Raw genomic sequence first — 20,403 nt, forward strand, 5'->3', positions numbered from 1 at the left:
CCAAACTGCAACCCAAAACCCACTTATGTTTTGTTGGGTGCTGGGTAGGCATGGCCCATTGGGTGGGTATGGCCAATTGGTCGTGGTCATGGTCGGTGTGGCCACCTCGATGTTGCTCATGGGGAGGGACACCTATGGGGCCCAGGCAGGGTTGGGAGAGATACAGGGGGTCTCCGGCATCCAGCTCTTGGAGGTACAGTGGGGGATTTTTATTTTTTGCCTCATTTTGCTCTTTTAAAAAGACTACCCCCCCAACACCAGAAACCGCATGCCATCACCATTTGCCTGCTGTGTCCCCACAGACCCAAATCCCTTCTTTCCCTTCCTTTGAAACAAACAACACCACCCCAATCCTCCCGTTCCTCCCTTCTGAATTACAATGAAAGAAAGCCAAGTTTTTTTCTTTTGTAGTCTTTACATATTTAAACTGCTAGAAGGAAATGAGGAAGCAAACTATTGGGAGACATTCTTCCATTTTAACCTTTTTCCCTTGTCATTTTTTGGAGTTTTTATCCTGCTTTTGTGAGAGGGCAGCATTTGGGGGGGTAAATCTTCCCCCTTTCCCCCCCTAAGCCGCAGCCAATCAAGACACCTGCCTGCCCGCCCAGCCGTGCTTTTCCTCCTGTCTGAGGTTTTCACTGTTGTGAGCAGGTTTTCACTGTTGAGGATTGGCAGTGGGGGTAGGGTGGGGAGTGTTTGGTTTTTATTCCCCCCCCCCATCTGCTGGGTGGTTGCAGCAGGTTTTGGTCACTTCACATGACCCTGGACACTGTGACCATCATAAATATGAATCAGTTGCCAAGCATCTGAACGTAAATCACAAGACCTTGAAGATGCTGCAACATTTCAGCTGAATGATGCTTGCTTTGGCCTCAGCATATGCGGAGGGATCATTGCCGCTTTCCAGGTGATTAGCGCTTCTTCTGGGCCCAGCAGAAGTGCTAGGATCAGTGTCACTTTCCAGCTGATTGGTGATTCTTCAGGGCTCAGTAGAAGACCAGAATGAGCGCAGAGCTCCAGCTGGAGCCTGGCACTGATCCTGGCACTTCCACTGAGCCCTGACAGCCCCAAAGAAGCACTAATCAGCTGGAAAGCAGTGCTGATCTTGGCGCTTCCGCTGAGCCCTGGCAGCCCTGCAGCTCCAGCCATCTCTCACTCAGGCTTGTGTGATGCTGCTGCCAGTTCAGCTCATTCTCCTCCCCTGCTACCACTTTTCTAGGATGGTCACATACCACCTGCCAGGTGCCAATGTACCACAGGTAGTACGCATACCACCGGTTGAAAAGCCCTGCTCTAACACATCAAGAATCATTCTTAAATTATTTTTTATCTGTCTTTTAGATAGAGAACCATTTTGGTCTGAATGTATAAATTTGATCAAAAAATTCTTTAGTCTTTTTGCTATTATTGAGGCAAAAATTTTATAGTCTACATTTAATAGTGATATTAATAGGAGTCTTCTTTGGGTATTAAAATAATGTTGGCTTCAGTCCATGTATTTGGTATTTTAGCCTCCAGAAGTATTTCATTACACAGTTCTTTCAAGACCTGACTTAATACATCTTGTAATGATTTATAAAACTCTGCAGGTAATCCATCTGGACTCAGAGTCTTATCATTTGTTTGCCTTTTTATAGCCTCTGTAATCGCCATCATTGATATTTTTCCATTTAATATATTTTGAACATTCTCTGAAATTTTTGGTAAGTCTGCTTTTTTTAAACTACTGCTGTATTTTTTGTTTTGGAATTTCATTTCATTTTATTAAATTTATATGCCGCCCTTCTCCTTGAGGACTCAGGGTGGCTCACAACAATAAAAATTTAAAAAAAACATAGAGTAAAAAATTTAAAAGAGAATTAAACAATAAATACAAAATTACAAAAATATTTAACCCAGTAAAAGCCTAATTAAAAATCGTAGTCAGTCCAGGCCCGCTTGTTGGAATAACCACGTCTTCAGGTCACGGCAGAAGGACTGAAGGTCAGGGGCCATCCGCAGCTCTGGAGCAACTCATTCCAGAGGGTCGGCATGCCCACAGAGAAGGCTCTAACCCTGGGGGTCGCCAGCCGGCATTGCCTGGCCAACGGAACCCTGAGGAGGCCTACTCTGTGGGAGCGAACCGGGCAATGGGAGGTTGACAATGGCAGCAGGTGGTCTCACAAGTACCCCAGGCCTAAGCCATGTAGGGCTTTAAAGGTTATTACCAGCACCTTGAATCACACTCGGAGGGTAACCGGAAGCCAATGCAGCTCACGCAGGACTGGTGTAACACGGGAGTACCGAGGTACTCCCATAAGCACCCGCATGGCCGCATTTTGCACCAGTTGAAGCCTCTGGGTGCTCTTCAAGGGCAGCCCCATGTAAAGAGCATTGCAGTAATCCAGGCGAGAAGTGATGAGGACGTGGGTAACCATGCATAGGGCATCTCGGTCCAAAAAGGGGCACAACTGGTGCACTAGGCGAACCTGTGCGAAGGCCCCCCTGGTCATGGCTGTTAGATGATCTTCCAAATTAAGCCATGAATCCAGGAGGACACCCAAGCTGCAAGCCCTTTCTGAGGGGGGCAATATCTCCCCCCATCAAAAGAGATGGAACTTGTTGGACAATACAAGATGCCGGTATCCACAGCCACTCGGTCTTGGAGGGGTTAAGCCTGAGCCTGTTCCTTCCCATCCATACCTGTACCACCTCCAGGCACCGGGACATCATGTCAAGGGCATCACAGGGTTGGCTTGGGGTGGAGATGAACAACTGGGTATCATCTGCATATTGGTGATACCTCACCCCAAAGCCACAGATGATCTCACCCAGTGGCTTCCCAGTGTTAAACAGGAGGAGGGGAGAGAACTGACCACAGAGGCACCCCACAAGTGAGGGGCCTCGGGCTAGATCTCTGTCCCCCTGCCAATACAAACTGTGAGCGGCCCGAGAGGTAGGAGGAGAACCACCGTAAAACAGTGCCTCCCACTCCCAACCCCTCGAGCCGTCGCAGCAGGATACCATGGTTGATGGCATCAAAAGCCACTGAGAGGTCAAGTAGGACCAGGACAGAGGAACAGCCCCTGTCCCGGGCCTGCCAGAGATCATCCACCAATGCGACCAATGCGGTTTCCATGCTGTAGCCGGGTCTGAAACCAGACTGGTACGAGTCCAGAGAGTCTGCTTCATCCAGGAATTGTTGGAGCTGATGCATCACAACACTCTCAACAACCTTTGCTACAAAGTGAAGGTTGGAGACAGGATGGTAGTTATTCAATGAGGCCAGGTCCAGAGAAGGCTTCTTGATGAGGGGCCTCACCACCGCCTTTTTTAAGGTGGAGGGGAAGACACCCTCCATCAAAGAAGCATTAACAACTGCCTGGAGCCAGTCCCCTGTCACCTCTCAGGCGGCTGAAACCAGCCAGGAGGGACATGGGTCCAGTAAACAAGTTGTAGTGCTCAGTCTACACATGATCCTGTCCACATCATCCAGAGTCACAGGGTCAAACTCACCCCAAATGGTATGATCAAGACCTGCCCTCTCCACTCCGCCGGATTCCGCCCAGTCGGAGTCCAGGCCAGTCTGGATCTGAGCGATTTTGTCCTGTAGATACTGTACAAATTCCTCAGCCCTACCCTGCAAGGGGTCATCCCTCAGTCTCTGATTAAACAGGGAGCGGGTCACTCTAAACAGGGTGGCTGGGTGGTTATCTGCAGATGCAATGAGAGTGGAAAAGTAAACACGCTTTGCCACTTCCATCACCACTAGGTAAGACTTAAGATAAGTTCTTAGCTGTGTTCAATAAGATTCAGATCCGCTGGACCTCCAACAGCTCTCTAGGCATCTTTTCTGGTGCTTCATCTCCCAGAGCTCCTCAGTAAACCAGGGGGCCACCCGGGGTCTGCACTGGGTCAGAGGCCACAAAAGCACAACTCGATCCAAGGCCCCAGCAGCTGCCCTCTCCCAGACTTCTTCTAGGGCCTTGGCAGAGTCATGGGCAAGGGAAGCAGGAAATGTCCCAAGCTCTGTCTGGAACCTTTCAGGGTCCATCAGGCACCTGGGGCAGAACCACCTGGTTGGTTCTGCCTCCCAGTGGTGTGGGGTGGCATACTGAAAGTCTAGCTGGAGAAGAAAATGATCAGACCATGACAGGGGTTGGATGATTAAATCCCCCATACCCAGATCATTAATCCACTGCCCAGAGATAAAATCCAGGTTGAGTGTGTGCCCTCCATTATGGGTCTGGTCCTGAATTATTTGAGTCAGGTCCATGGCCGTCATGGAAGCCATGAACTCCCGGGCCAACTCAGATGCCTCACCCACGGATGGCAGATTGAAATCCCCCAGAACTATAAGCCCGGGGAACTCAATTGCCAACCCAGACAAGACGTTGAGAAGCTTAGGCAGGACCGATGACACGCAGCTAGGAGACAGGTACGTAATCAATAGGCCCAACTGAACTCCAGGACCTCACTTCAAAAGGGGAGACTCACACCTGCCTATCTGAGGGACAGTGGCCACTCGTGGACAAAGACTCTCCCCACCATCTTGTGGCGATGGTGGCGGCAAAGTCTAACTACTTCGCTTCCCTCATTGTGTCCACAGATAATCGCCCGGCTGCCCTGTTTAGGGTGACTCGCTCCCTCCTTAATCAGGAGGTGAGGGAGGAGCCCTTGCAGGGGCGGGCCAAGGAGTTTAGCCAGCATCTGATGGATAAAATCGCTCAGATTTGGGCCGGTCTGGATTCTGACTGGGCAGAGACTGACCGGGGTGGGGGAGACAAGCAGTCTTGGGAATGTTATCTGGAATGAATTTTATCCTGTGACCCCGGAAGAGGTGGACAGGATCATGAGAAGACTGAGTTCCACCACGTGTTTATTGGACCCGTGCCCCTCCTGGCTTGTGTATGCAGCTCGGGAGGGGACACGAGGCTGGCTCCAGGCAGTAATAACTGCTTCTTGGAGAGAGGGTATCTTCCCTGCTGCCTTGAAGGAGGCGGTGGTGAGGCCCCTCCTCAAGAAGGGCCCTCTGGACCCGGCTATTTTGAACAACTATCGTCTGGTCTCCAACCTTCGCTTTCTTGCAAAGGTTGTTGAGAGCATGGTGGCGCATCAGCTCCCTCTGTTCCTGGAGGAAGCTGATTATCTGGACCCATACCAATCAGGCTTTAGGACTGGGTACAGCACGGAGACGGCACTGGTCACGCTGGTGAATGATCTCTGGCGGGCTCAGGACAGGGGCTGTTCCTCTGTCCTAGTCCTATTAGATCTCTCAGTGGCTTTTGATACCATCGACCATGGTATCTTACTTAGTGCCTCAGGGGCTTGGGAGTGGGTGGCACTGTTCTACAGTGGTTCTCCTCCTACCTCCTGGGCTGCTCCCAGTCGGTGTTGACGGGAGAGCAGAGGTCTGCCCCCAGGCCTCTCATTTGTGGAGTCCCTCAGGGGTTGGTCCTCTCTCCCCTCTTGTTCAACATCTATATGAAGCTGCTGGGTGAGCTCATTCGTGGTTTTGGGGTGGGGTATCATCAGTACGCTGATGATACCCAGCTTTTTCTTTCCAACCCAAACCAACCCAGTGATGTCCTCGATGTGATGTCCCGTTGCCTGGAGGCGGTCCGGGTTTAGATGGGGAGAAACAGGCTTCGACTCAATCCCGCTAAGACTGAGTGGTTGTACATACTGGCATCTTGGATTAACCAGTCTATTCCATCATTAACTATGGAGGGTGAGGTGTTACCCCATAGATAGGGCCCGCAACTTGGGCGTCCTCCTGGACTCACAGCTCAGTTTGGAAGATCATATAGGAGCCGTGGCCAGGGGGGCTTTTGCCCAGGTTCGCCTGGTGCGCCAGTTGCAGCCCTATCTGGACCAAGATGCCCTACATACAGTCACTCATGCACTTGTGACCTCCCAGATAGACTACTGCAATGTTCTCTACATGGGGCTGCCCTTGAGGACCACTCAGAGGCTTCAGCTGGTGCAGAATGCGGCCGCGCAAGTTTTGATGGGGGTCTCCTGATACTCCCATGTAACGCCTCTTCTCCGCGAGCTGCATTGGCTTCCAGTTGCCCTCCGGGTGAGATTCAAGGTGTTGGTGATGACCTATAAAGCCCTAAATGGCATGGGTCCAGATTATCTTAGGGAGCACCTGCTGCCAGCATCGACTTCCCATCATCCTGTGCGCTCCCACAGGGAGGGCCTCCTCAGGGTCCTGCCAGTCAGGGAGTGCCAGCAGGTGATCCCCAAGGGGAGAGCGTTCTTGGTGGGCATGCCTGCCCTATGGAATCAGCTGCCTGTGGAACTCCGGATCACCCCCGACCTTCGTTCGTTTCGCCAGGACCTAAAAACTTGGCTATTTGATTTAGCCGGCCTGGGCTGAGGGGTTTTAATGGTTTTAAATTTTAAACTGTTTTGGGGCTATTAATTTAATTTTATTTTAATTTGTACACTGCACTGTTTTAATTTGCCCTGTAAACCGCCCTGAGTCCTTTGGGAAAAGGGTGGTATATAAATCAAAACAAACAAACAAACAAATAAATAAATAAATAATAACTGCCACCCCACCACCCCTGCCCTGGGCCCGCAGCTGGTGAAGCACCCAGAAACCTGGTGGGCATAATTCCGAGAGAGGGACACCCCCCTCTTGGCCCAACCAGGTCTCCATAATGCAAGCCAGGTCTGCGTTCTCCTCCTCAATAAGATCCTGTATGAGGGGAGCCTTGTTCACCACAGACCTGGCTTTGATATAGACCAACCTGAGCCCAGGTTCCTGTAATCCTATGCCCCTGGGGGAGCGAGAAGAGTAATGATGGCGGGAACAGGCCACCACTTGAAGACAGCTGTGGCCCGTTCCCCGATTACGATAAAGCCCTCTGCTCCCACACTCTCTGCCCCTCCCAATCATTGTCGGGATAGAAAGACTCTCCTCAATTGGAGCTGCATCCATTTCCAAACCCCTACTCCCCCCTGGGACCATCCGATGGTCTGGACTGTTTTACGGGTCGAACTCCCCCAAGTTCATTCCAGATCCTTTGGACCTCCCTCCTCCCGGATCCCCTTAAAATGTTGTTTAAAATTTTTAGTAAAAATCCCCTCAGGTTTCTCTTTGCGGCATGCCATCTCTCAGGTTCCCACAACCTGTCATCAAGGAAGATCTTCCATAAAACAGATGGACGCTCCTGCGAGAGGGGGGAATCTTGCAGCGAGTAAAGTTCTGCTGCAGTGTAAGCTGGCACACAAAAGGGAAATGGTCACATCAGACGAAGGGTGCCAGCAGATGGCATCAACAAAAAGTTCAGTCAGCCTGTGGCAGATCCCAAAGCCAAAATCGTGGTAACGATTTCCTCTGCCTTGTAAAGTATCTCATAATAATCTTTAATAATTTTTTTTAATTGTATCATTTTCAAACTGTAATTCACCTTTTAGGTCTTGCAGTTTGTTTATCATTTTTTTCTCTTTTTCTTTTTTCAATCTATATGCTAACCCGGCTTGTTGGCATTTTCAAAAAAGTTCTGTTTAGCCCTTTTAATCTGTTGAGCCATTACTTCTATTTTGGCTAGATTTAATTTATGTTTTATTATCTCCATTTGTTTCTAAAGTATTTTCTTTTGGGGATCTATTCTAATTCTGATTCTAATTTTCTGAATTCTTCCTTCAACTTTAACTGTTGTTGTTTCTTTTCTTTATTCTTTTTAGCAATATAAGTTATAGCCAACCCTCTGAAATATGCTTTAGCTGTGCCCCACACATTTTGAAGTGATGTTTCTTCTTTCTTGTTTATTTTGAAGAAGAAATACATTTCCTTTGATGCTAGTTGTAGAAATTCTTTCAGTATAGATTTATTCAAGGATCATCTTATTTTTTTCTTAGTTCCTCTCCAAGTCATCTTTATTGGGTTATGATCTGCCCAAACATTAGTTTCTATCTAATTTCTTGTATCATCGTATTAAGTTCCAAAGATGTCCATATTATATCAATTCTAGACCATGATTTGAGTAAAATGTATATTGTAATTTCTTTGGATTTTTTTTCTTTCCATATATCTTGGATACAAAGTTCTTCTGTCATTTTTAAAAATGCTTTAGGTAATATTTTTCCTCCTTTTCTCCCTTGTTTAGCACTTCTATAGTCCAAAGTTTCATCGGTTATTGCATTAAAGTCTCCCATTATATAAAGATTTTGAAAGTTTAAATCTAATATTTTTAATGTAACTTTTGGTAATTTTTTTGGTAAAATTATCATTTGGTGCATATATTGCTACCATCCAGTATCTGTTTTTATTCCTCTTCTGAAGTGCTAAAGCAAAGTGAAGTTTATCATTTTTTGGTTGTTCTAACCACTTATAATGTTGTCTCTTAATATGTGTTTCTTGAAGACAAATTATATCCATTTTTTAATTTTTGTAATTGTGTAAAGATTTTTCTCCTTTTTGAAGGAGAATTTAATCCATTTATATTCATTGACAAAATCCCACTCTCCTCCTTCTTTCAATTATATCTAGGTCTTAATCTTGTAGTCGATCTTATCTGTCTCTGATCTCTTGGTCTTGCTTCTTCTTCTGTATATGTGTTTTTAATTTCTCTCTTGGTTTGACTGGTCCTTCTACTGCCATTTCTTCCTGTTTCTTTGTATATCTCTTTGTACTGGATTCAGAGTCACCTCCTTCCAAAAATGCTCTATGGTTGTCGAAGAATTCCATTGCTTTAAATGATGTATCCAGTCTATATCTTTTCATATCCCAGTAGATATGAAAACTCCCCTCCGCCCTGTGCGTTCCCACAGAGAGGGCCTCCTCAGGGTGCCTCCGGTCAGAGAATGCCGGCTGGTGGCCCCCAGGTGGAGGGCCTTCTCTGTGGGCGCCCCGGCTTTGTGGAATCAACTGCCGGTTGAGCTCCGGATGGCACCGGATCTCCGCTCCTTCCGGCGCGGGTTAAAGACCCACTTATTCGAACAAGCTGGCCTGGCCTGATGGGGAGTTAATTTAGGGTTTTAAATATTTGTATATTTTATTGTTTTATTTTGGGCATTAATTTAATTCTATTTTAACTTTTGTATTTTTGTATTTTTATTATATGCCCTGTTCACCGCCCTGAGTCCTTCGGGAGAAGGGCGGTATAAAAATTTAATAAAATTTAATAAAACTAAGAAACTAAACTAAAACTAAGAACTAAGATTAAAATCCCTTCTGGAATCAGCCATCTGAAATTCACTCCTTTTTCAATTAATTTCCTAGGTAGAAACTGGTATTCTCCTCTGGATTCTCTTATTCTCCTAGGAATTTGTATGAGAACTACATATTTTTTTTTTGCATTTCAACTCTTCTCAGAATCTCGTCTCTTGTAGATATTTTTGAGAAATCTAACATGTACTTCCCTGGGGACTTTATTTCTTCTAGCATAGTTTGAGTTGACTCGATAGATCTGGTCTCATTCTCCTTCCATTTGCTTTTTCCCAGTTCCTGATGCATCTGCCAATAATTCCATTATCAAGTCTAGGAGATCCTCTTTCTTATCTTCCATTATATTTTGAAATCTTAAAAACTATGAGGCTCTTTCCATCTCCATCACAGCTATTGACTCTTCTAGTTCTTCATATATTTGGATCAATTTCTGATTTTCATCTTTTAAAACTTCTAGTTTCTGGTCAACCTCAGTTGATTTATCTTCTATTTTTTGGGTTCTTTGTTGATTATCTGTGATCATCTCTTTAAAATTTTCAAATTGAGAGTCCATATTGTTAATTTTTTATTCATTTTATCAAAATCACTTTTTGTTGTGACCGCCATGTGAGTAGCAATTGCCTCTTTAATTTCTTGTAGGGTCATTTGGGTTTCCTTTTGGAAGTTATCAGCCTTTTCTTGTTGAAGCATTGTAACAATTGATCTCTGATAGACTGGACTTGCAGAAGCTGAAGAGGACCAGAAGATCCTTTTTTTCCAACTTTAGATAAGTTGGGGGCACTGATCTTTATCTTTAAATCATACTTTGTAATCCACCAAGTAAGTCAAAATTTATAATCCAATATGCTCCTAACAAATAGGAGAGGTAAATAATAAAAATAGTAAATGGTAAAAAAGAGCAAAAGGGAAAAAAGAAAGAAAAAAATATACCAAAATTTGTAATCCAAAGTATTTGTTTGAAGGGATTTTTTATTATTCACTCTTTCAAAAATTCTAGGTCAAGCTGTATTTGTAATCCAGGGAAGTCCGATGACTTCAAACATAGTTTTTATTTATAATTGTAATCCATCCTTTAGGACAGGGCAATCCAAAAACAGTCTTTTCTTTTTCAGCCACAATCTTCAGGACTATAAATTCCAAGGACACCAAAATGTTTGAACTATAAACTATGTCTGGCATACAGCCAAGTTTTAAGACTCCAATCAAAACAACTCAGTAAGATGAAGGAAAAAAAATACAAAATTAAATGTAGTTCTCAGTTTTGCCAGTAGGTGTCATTAGATGTCCATTCCCACCATACTTTAAAAAAGTTTTAAAAGTTTAAACCTGATGGTTTCCAAACAAATAAAGAATAAAAAAAGATTTATAAATCCAAAGGTTTCCACAATTTATCCTTCTTTTATCCCTCAGTTATCTTCATAGTATTGTTATAAGTCAGTTTTAATTCCCTCAAAGCTTAAACCACTGCTTATAGTTCAGGAGGGAGGGGTAAAGAAAAAAAGCCCCCCCCCCTTCCTTGAGGCTTGGGGATTTCTTGTTTTGGAGTGCTTTTTCCCAGAACCGGTATTTTCTCTTGTAGAGAGATAAGGAAGGTAGTCTACCCGGATCAGCTGTTTTGCTTTCTTGTTGTGTCTGACAATCAGCTGCTTCTGGCAAACTGCATGGGTGCAGTCACCCTTTCTTCCTGCCTGTCCTGAGGGCTCCTTTGGATCAAGTGAGCCAGCTACCACTGGCCCGCAATCTGCAAAGTTTCACCCTTTGGCCAGTTGTCTTTCAGTCCTATTGGACTCCCCAGCTGGTAGAAATTGGGCTCGGGGAAGGGAGCTTCATTCCCCAGTACCCATCTTGCAGCAATGTTACCAGAAACCCACCATATTTGTATTCAGTTTGAAGGTGTCTATCATCCAAAGTTTTTCAGGAAGTAAAACTTTTGAAAAATGTTTTTATCTAGTATTATCCTATCATGTGGCAGGGAATTAAATGCATTTTTAAAAATCCACACTACATTGTATTGGTCTTCCTAATTCACTTCTTCTCTCATTGTATGAAATTATATCATACTTCATTTTATTTATTTTCCCTTTAAATAAATGTTTTGGCATAGCAGGATTATACCACAACACATGTGATTTCTGTGATTTGTCACAGAAATAATGTAGGTTGAATTACTTAGGGTGAAAACAGCCATGAAATATACTGCATTAACAAATCTCTTAGATTAAATAAATCAAAAATTTTCAATAAGAAATTCAGGTAATCCTTTGTCCACTTGTTATGAATAGGAAGTCAAAACTATTTGAAAAGGAAAGGCAAAGAAAATTGCAATAATTTTACCTAAATTTATTAAGTAACACAGGCATCAGTAAACATTTGGGAAACCTGGAGGAAAGCAGTTACTTTATATAGCCAATTATTTAAAGAAAATTATGTGTAAAGAGTATGAGTTCTATAAAAATGTAAGGGTAAAACAGAAGAAATAGAAGTAATTCACAAGCAGTCTCCAATTACTGAGAATTCCTGATGAATGAACTATGTTCTCTGTAAACTAATATAATATAAATAAAACTCACATTATTATTTCAAAAAATATAACATGATCTATATTAGACTAACATTTGGTTTTTTCTGATTTGTTTTAAGATTAAGGGCCAGGTATAAAAGCAGCCTTTCTTTTAAATTCCTAAAAGGATATATGTGTCAAAACCCATTCCTATTTCATTTCATTTCTATTTCATTCCACCTTTTCCTGGGTTTTGCCATACTTCCAATGGGGAGGGGGAATGTGCCTGCAGGGCTATTACTTTCACTTCCTCTATTCACTACAATGTAATCCTTTACTTTGTTTATTGGGTCTGTAGCCTGTTTCCTGCATTATCTCTCTCTCTGAACTCTATCTTCTAAACTGTCAATTAAGAACAAAGGAGGAAATAAGGAATGTAATTTCAGTGCCTGGCTTATGTCCATGCTCCCAGAGAAAGGTGTGAAGAAGCCGCCAACCAGGAGACGGGCCGATGTTATCTCCCCAGTTCCCACAATGGGCTTAACACTTGAGGATTGGCTATCCCACATCAGGCGGTCGATCTATGGGGTGGGGTCCTGCTTGGGAATACTATAATCTACTGCATTGCACGGGAATCTCAGATCCTGTCTATTATGCCTGCTATCACCTACTCTTAATAAAAGTTCCTGCTTGGAAGAAATTTGTTCCAAGAGTTCTGCTTTCTTAAGATATGGGCTTGAAGTGGGTCCTGACAATATGATTTTTTATGTTAGTCCAATTTCCCAGGGCAATAATAACAACAAAGTGAATGTGAAGAAAGAAATGAAAATCTATGCTGATTTAATTAGTACAAAATTGATCTTGTTTTCTTACTAATAAGCCAATAGGAATAACTCAGCTTGAAATAAACAAGAGAGCCATTTGTACAGCCACAATTTCTGCTGGAAAATCAGGTAAGCCCTCCAAAATAATATCTTATTGATGCACTCATGCATTTCTGCATATACAGTGTTAGAAATACAATATAAACCATTGCCATGGAACAATATTGCATTCTGTATGTGTTCCTTGGATCTCTCCCTCTGTTGAAGAATGCAATTACTTATTCAAAGGTCTTGTCATTCAATCAGCAATTTGAAAATCATAAACCTTGTTTGATTAGTATATAAAAATTTAGTCACTCTATAACAGCACACTGGCTGAGGAATTCTGGGAGTTGAAGTCCACAAGTTTGAAGACCCCTGCTCTACAACATGTTCCTCAGAGAATTTTGGCATCTTTGAAGATACCTGAAAAGCAGCTGTGTAAAGTAATTCTCAGAGCAAAACATAAGAAGAGCAGGGAATTTTTAAATAAGAACAGATATGAAGATAACTGAAGTAAAAAATAGTAGGGAATAATCATGAATCCAAAGAGGAAATATTCAGATGTTGAACTAAGGGTGTAAAAATAAAAGGACTTTTAAAAAATACTGTAATAATAATAACAGTAGGGTTGGAAAGTGACTTTTTTAAGATAAACTGAGGGCCTCCAATTGCCAGAATCTATATTGCTCAATAGCCTATTGAGTCTCAAAAGCCTATAAAATGAATATTTTTTAAAAAAATTGTAGGGTTAAAAACTGATGATTTTTGGTAAGAACTACACAGTACAAAATAAAAAAACCCATTAACAGCTAGACTAAGGAGATAGCAGTGTTCCAGTATTTGAGGGGCTGCCAGAAAGAGGAAAATTCTCCAAAACACCTGAAGGCAGGACAAGAACCAGTGAGTGGAAACTAATCAAGGAGAAAAGCAAACTAGAACCAAGGAGAATTTTCCTAACAGTGAGAACAATCAATCAGTTGAATAGCTTGACTGCAGAAGTCATGTATGCCCTATCACTGGATGCTTTCAAGAAGTCTCAAATGATATAGACTCTCCTTCTCAAGCAGGGGATTGGAGTAGATTACCTCTAGGGTTCCTTCCAAATATGTTATTTTATATTTTAAATATCTGGCAGAGTATTGAAAAAGACAAAGGCAATGATACTAGAAAGTTCTTAAATAAAGAGATGCATTTAATGTATTACACATTTTCTAATTCTGCATAAAGGAAAACAAAGTAACCCTAATTCCTGCTTTTGTAAAGTGATAATATATGACTATATGTTTGCTCTTCCTGTACTAAAATGTACAACTCTAACAATTAAATTGTTGCTAAAAAATTAAATCTTTGATTTTTCAAAAAGAGTGTTACAAACAGTGAAGTGATATTCAAATTAACTGTTATCATAAATGTAAACTTTGAGCTATTTATTTCAGGAACTCATTATGCAAATTTGTTGATCCAATGTAAGTGGATTACCCATTCCATAGAGTGTGGTAGAGACAATGTATACACAAGAATGTGTGTTCTTTGACAAACATATCATAATACCATTCAAGTTATTTTGCTGTTTGAAAAAAATTAGCCATTATCATCCATAAATATCAATTCATTAATAAAAAGGTATACATCAAAGGAGATGCAAAAATTCAGCCACCTAGGACCTATTAAGTATCTAAAGTTAGTCTAGTTTAGCAGGATAGCCTAAGCATACACTGTATGTTATTTTGAATGATATAGTTGTCTAAAATAGTTTTGAAATCCCTTGTGGTAAGAGGAACTGTGGAGACAGAAACAAAACAAGTTTTCTTAAAAAAAAACCTGGTCCCACTGACACAAATAAGCTGGTTTTAATGCACTTATAGACATTCTTTAAATTTTCTAAACAAATATTTTCAAAATTACAATCTGGTTTATGAATTGAGACACAAATGACTCTGAACAACCAATAAAAATGATTGTCCAATGCTTTTCTTTTTTCCACCTTGTGAAATCTCATATATGTTGAAAGACATGGCTTTTTTTACTGATTATACATGAAGGTTAATAGCTTTCATTTGAATTATCAAGACATTTGCTACATGATGGGAAAACATTCTAAAGATACCTTTAAAATTGTTCTTAACGCAGTTTATTCACACAAATGCTAAGATATATATCAAGTTATGCAGTGTAAAAATGGATAGCAAACTGTCATTTTTTCCCTTTAGAAAACATTAAGCAATGTACTGACCCCAATAGAAGGTTCCAATTTTTTCCTTCTGGCCATATCTGTGATATTATTGGTATTGTAGATTATGCTTTCCATGCAGCCTTTGAAATTCTTTCTGCTGTTTGAACTGGGCTTCCCAGAAAAAGGCATACCTCCAAATGTTATCTTTGAAAAGAAATATGAAATATTTTATAAGAACGACAATTTGCCTAATCTCCCCCAGATTTTACCTGTAAATAAGTAAGTTAAGCTCAGCTCTTGAAGCAATTTCATCAAAATTAATATACTTGCATAATTTACATCACAAGATGAAACAGTTTGCCATTGCCTCTTTGAGGAGATATAATGTGATGTGAGATATTATACAATCAGCAAGGTAGAGCTAGGTGCTGCTGTTTGCAACCTCTGCAGATTTATTTCCTGTTATGTATTGTTGAACATTCTAGTGGAGACCTATCTGCAAGAACCAACAGAAATCACAATCATGTGCCTTTTTTTGAGAGAATGAGCTAACTTTCTGTAAATTGCATGAATTCCCAGATTTTGTGAAGAATTTAATTTTAAGGCACCAAGTACAAGACTTCAAGCTGATAATAACTTAGACTATGATGTTCCTTTTATAAATTTTGAATGGAATACAGTCCACAGAATATCTATTTCCTGTTTTATCTTTCCTTTTGCAGCCTATTCCTATATGTTCCCCCTGATCATGAAGGTTGGATTGGGATACCCAGGGATTATATGAAGCATGACATTTCCTGGCACAAGGCAATTCTTATTAACATATGATACATCCATTCCAGGGTGAAAGTAATTAATTGCACAATCAAAACATAATTTAAAATGGGTTTGCTAACATTTTCCCCCTTAAAGTAGAAAATAGGAACTCATTTAATTTAAGAACCCAGTGTGGGAAGTCAGCCCTGCAGAGAACGAAATATTAAAAGGGCAAAAATAAATATTTCCTCAAAGGATCTTAAAGAGGCAGAAAAGCATGCCCGGTATTTTTAAATAGCGCCAAGTCTCCCTCCCCCAAGCAGAAACCAGTTCTGTAGAAATGCAGATGTAAATAATCCAGGAAGGTTGGAAACCCCCAGCTAGAAGATTAAAAAGACAAAGAAACCTAAAAGCTATATACCCCACCAAACTCTAAGACAGGATATAATAGGATTAACCCACAGATGCCAAAGGGCACACCCAGACTCAAGTCAGAATACATGACACAAGAAATACAAAGCCTCAAACAGGAGCAGGAAACAACCTCAAGAGCCCCAGAGGGTATAAAAACCCACTCCCTACATGTGCACACTCTTTTTTTTCCAGAGCCATCTTCCTGTCTGGCTCTCCTCTTCAATAAACTGCAACCTTCTTTCTAAAGCAGTCGCCATGTTGTTTGTCCCCGACTTGGACTGAACCATGATGAACTTTTCCTTCAACAATTTGGCACCACAGAATGGGACTCCAAACTAACCTCTCCAATGGACTGAGACTGGCAAGCCCTATCTTGCCGGAAGCAGACCCCTTGTGTCTGTGGATGGGTTTCCCAGGCCCTGCCCATGTGGAGCCAGGGTAGTAAAGGGAATTTTGGGTTTGAGCTCAAGGGTTGCTTTGGAAAGAAGGTGAAGGTGAGTACCTCTAAATTTTAACGTTAAAGCCCAGGGGAGTGAGAGAAATGTGTGAAATGACTCTGTGTGTGAATGAGAAGACCCTTTTCCCCATTCACAGGTGGATTTTGCTTCCTTTGGTCTTTCCTAACTGCAGAAAGGATCTGTTCAAGTGGCAGACCCTGCAAAGCATGGGAGTTTGGCCAGTGTGCAGGACCTTTTGTTAGGGAAAAGGGAGATGCTGTGTGAAAATGGAACAGAATGAGTGAATGAGAGAATTGGATTTGGCCAACCAGCTGGTTAGGCCGTGTAAGCAAAGCAAAGCAAAGTTAAGAAATTAAGCCATGGGCTAGGAGTGTCCCTTACCTCTGGAAAGCAAGCAGAGGTCCTCCCAGACATTTGAAGTCCACAAATGGTGGTGAAAAGTGAAGGTAAAGCTGGTAAGAGAGTGTCCCATACCTTCTGCAGGGGAGCAGAAGAGTACTCAACAGACTCCTTTTTGGTCTGAAACTGTGGTGGTAGATTCCTAAAGGAATGCACATACTCTGTGAAGGATCCAGAGTGCTCCGTGGGTCCCTTTTTGGCCTGAAAACCATGGTGGTAGATGGAAGTCTCACTGGGATGCTTCAGTGCACCAGACCCGATAGAACCAAAGTGAACCCCTGCATCAGGAATAAGGGAATCATGGGGTGTTCTAGTTCAAGGGTTGAGATAGGTTCCCCAGTAAAAGCTTGCTTGAGGCCTGGGACTGGAGTCAGCTACCCATTCAGGCAAGTATGAAAAAGTGTTAGGTAGAGAAACTATGCAAAAAAAAAAGACTTTGCTCAGGGCTTTGCTGGGAAACCAATTTGGCTAAATAAAGGTACTTAAAAGGGAAATTAAAATATAAGAAATACTCTCTCTCTCTCTCTCTCTCTCTCTCTCTCTCTCTCTCTCTCTCTCTCTCCAATCACGTGGTATGTTTAAGATTTGTGCCTTCCCTAATTTGAGTTAACTAAGATTTATAGTGGGAATGACTAGGATGTGTAAAACTAAGTCTTCTGTTTCCTTTTCTGTTCTCTTGTCTTTGTGTATTTATGTATGTCAAAGTCTTTGTGTATGCGGTAAATGTGACTGTTAACTGTCTCTAATCCAAAGAGAAAAGAATTTTAACATTCTGCTAGAAATTCTGCTTAAATTAACCCACCAAAAGTAAAATATCCTCACTCTGTCTGGCCAACAAACAGAGTGAAGAAAAATGTGTTTGTTTGTTTGTTTTCTTCTTCCTTTCTTTCTCTGCACTCTTAAGAACAGCCCAAAGTTACCAGGAGGGAATGTTTGTCAGAATCCATTTATATCCCATTCATAAAACTCTATCTGTATGTTTTTAAAATCTTATCCCTCCCCCTGGATTCTGCCATTTCTCCAAGGAGGAGAAGAGAGGATGTGTATTCAGCCTGCTGGGAGGCTGTCTTCAAAGACCAGGGGAAGAACCTTTGAACTGAGAACAACAAAGGAAGGGAAGGGGAAGAGATCTGGTTTGTATCTCCGATTAGAATCTCCAAAAGAAGGGAGCAATTGTCATGAAGACATGAGAATTCCCTCTTTCCCATGGAAGGATTTGACACCTGAATTTAAATTGATCCAGGACAAACCAGATGGCTTGGAGGGAGGGGGTTTGACCCGGGGACTCTTTAAAAAAGCATCGAACTGTATCACAGTTCAGATCCTGTCTAGTATTCCCATTACCAGTCATGTTTCAGTAAAAGCTCCTTTTGGACAATTTCTGGTTCAAGAGTTTGTTCTTTCCTGGGATGTGGATTGGGTTGGGTCCTGACATTGTTTTAAGTTCATCTGCTGAAAAAGTTTCACTCTTGCATTTACAGTATGTGTTGTAAATGGGCTTTATCTATCTATCTATCCTTTTGCTGAAACATGCCCAGCATTTTTCAAGTTGCAACTTTTTAGTCCTCTTTAACATGTTTCAAATGTTCAATTTCAAAAATGAGACCTTTAATTTTTGTTTTCGTACCAGAATCCAGCCTTTATTTGTCCTCATCTGTGATATGCTCATTTTGTCTGTCTATCTGTTCCTTTAACCACTGCAAGTATTAATGCCTTTTCAAACTCTGTCTGCAAGCTACCTCCCTCCCCCAATTCTACTTCTGCTTTTCTTAACCTCTGTTCTCCATGACTTTGTCTGCCTCTCCTGGGAGAGTCCACTCAGAAAGGGGGTAGTAGATCTTGCTCTCATGTCTTTCAGCCCTACACAGATGACCCCCCCCAACCTAGCTCTTTAATTTCGTCCTCCAACCTTTTTATGTTTCTTTTTGTTTTTTTATATTATAAGAATATTTTATCCCTAAACCTTTTACCACTGCTTTCATTGCATCCAGTATTACTACTATATTACTACCTGCTTCTTCATTTATAGTCCATATGTCTTTAATTCTCTTTCCATTTTCTCTAAAATCTATTTATTTTTAAAAATCCTTGAATCCATTCTCCATCTACTTGCCTGTTTATAATCACAATCTATTTCCATTTCCATAGTTACCATTGCATGATCTGATATTTTATTTTTATCTCTGCTTTTGTTTTTTAGATAATATTTCCAATGATACAAATATATAATCTATTCTAGTAAAAATTTTATGTCTACTAGAAAAATATGTATAACTCTTTTGATTACCATGTAATTTTCTCCAAACACCTTTTAATCTATTTCTATTAATAAATTTTCTTAAATCTGTATTATTATACTTTATTTCCACTTTTGATGGATTAGATTTATCAATTCCTATATCCATAACCATATTATAATCACCTGCCATTATCACATAACCTTTTTTATTTCTTCATATACCCTACTATAAAAGTCTCTTTGATCTGTATTAGGTGCATAACAAATTTGCTAAAGTGGCCTCATGTCCATAAATCAAGTCTTGAATTATAAGAAATCTTCCCATATCATCCCTTTTTATGGCTTTTATCTTAAATTCATATCTTTTAGCTACCATGATTACTACCCCTCTTGCTTTTGATGTACCAAATGCCTTTTCATATACATCAGCCTAATATGACCTAAGTTCATTCACCCCTTCTTTCTTTTGATGTGTTTCTTGTAAAAATACAATCTATCTTATCTTTGTTAATTGATTTTTCAATTCTTTCTCATTTATATTCCCCCCCAGCCATGTACATTCCATGTAGCTACCTTTAATAATTTCCCCATCTATTCCTTTGGTCTCCATATGTGCTCTAACGTAAATCTTACAAAACTAAAACTACAAAGTAAACATATTAACCCAAAACATAAATAGCCTTTTACCCACCCATAAACATATATGTTGTTCCCCTTCCCTTCTTCAGGAGATCTTCGTCTTCTCCGCCACTTCAGGCCTCGGGGCAGGGGGATAGGAGCCATCCCTGCACAGACTTTGGTTGCCCACACCACCTCCCTTGACCATAATTACCCTTAATTTCTACATATAAACATATATTGTAAAATTAGAAATACTTATATATTATCTCTACAATGAACTTGTAACTCCTTTGCTTCATCCAGCTTCCCTTTCTCCTGTAGATCTTCATTGATGATTCCGTGCTCCCTTAATTTCTTCATCGCCTCCTCCTTTGTTTCAACTCTGTAAAACCTTCCACCGTAAAAAAATCTCAAAAAAAACCCAAACGGATATCCCCAGCTGTAGTTAATGTTATTTTTCTTCAATATTTGACAAACTTGATGCATCTCTTTCATCCATTGTAAAGCCTCATTGCATAAATCTGGAAAAACCTGTATCTGATGTCCACCAAACATTATAGATGACATGTTTCACAATTTGTGCATCAATTGCTTTTTTTGTGCATGACCAGAGTCGCAACACAATATCTCTCGGCAATTTTCTTCCCAACCTTTTTGGGCCAACTCTATGTATTGCATCAATATCATATCTTGTAAGGGGGACATCTGGGAGGATTGAGGTAGCCCAATCCAGTACTGCTTGAATCTATTTTGCTTCATTTTCTTCACTTTTCTCTGGATATCCACGTACATGTAAATTTGATCGTTGCTGAAG

General features: G+C 41.2%; 1 protein-coding gene across 1 annotated transcript in view; it reads right to left on the minus strand.

The window, feature by feature from the left end:
* CNTNAP2 (contactin associated protein 2) overlaps window positions 1–20,403 on the minus strand; it is a gene marked incomplete at its 5' end in the record, with an annotated part of 1,513,027 nt that overhangs the window by 755,641 nt on the left and 736,983 nt on the right. Inside the window, one exon of the mRNA XM_081344134.1 lies at window positions 14,763–14,906. Coding sequence (XP_081200260.1) covers window positions 14,763–14,906 — 144 coding nt within the window. The remainder of the gene's footprint in view (window positions 1–14,762; window positions 14,907–20,403) is intronic.

This window comes from Vipera berus (assembly GCF_964194415.1).
Source record: "Vipera berus genome assembly, chromosome: Z".
Classification (NCBI taxonomy): Eukaryota; Metazoa; Chordata; class Lepidosauria; order Squamata; family Viperidae; genus Vipera; species Vipera berus.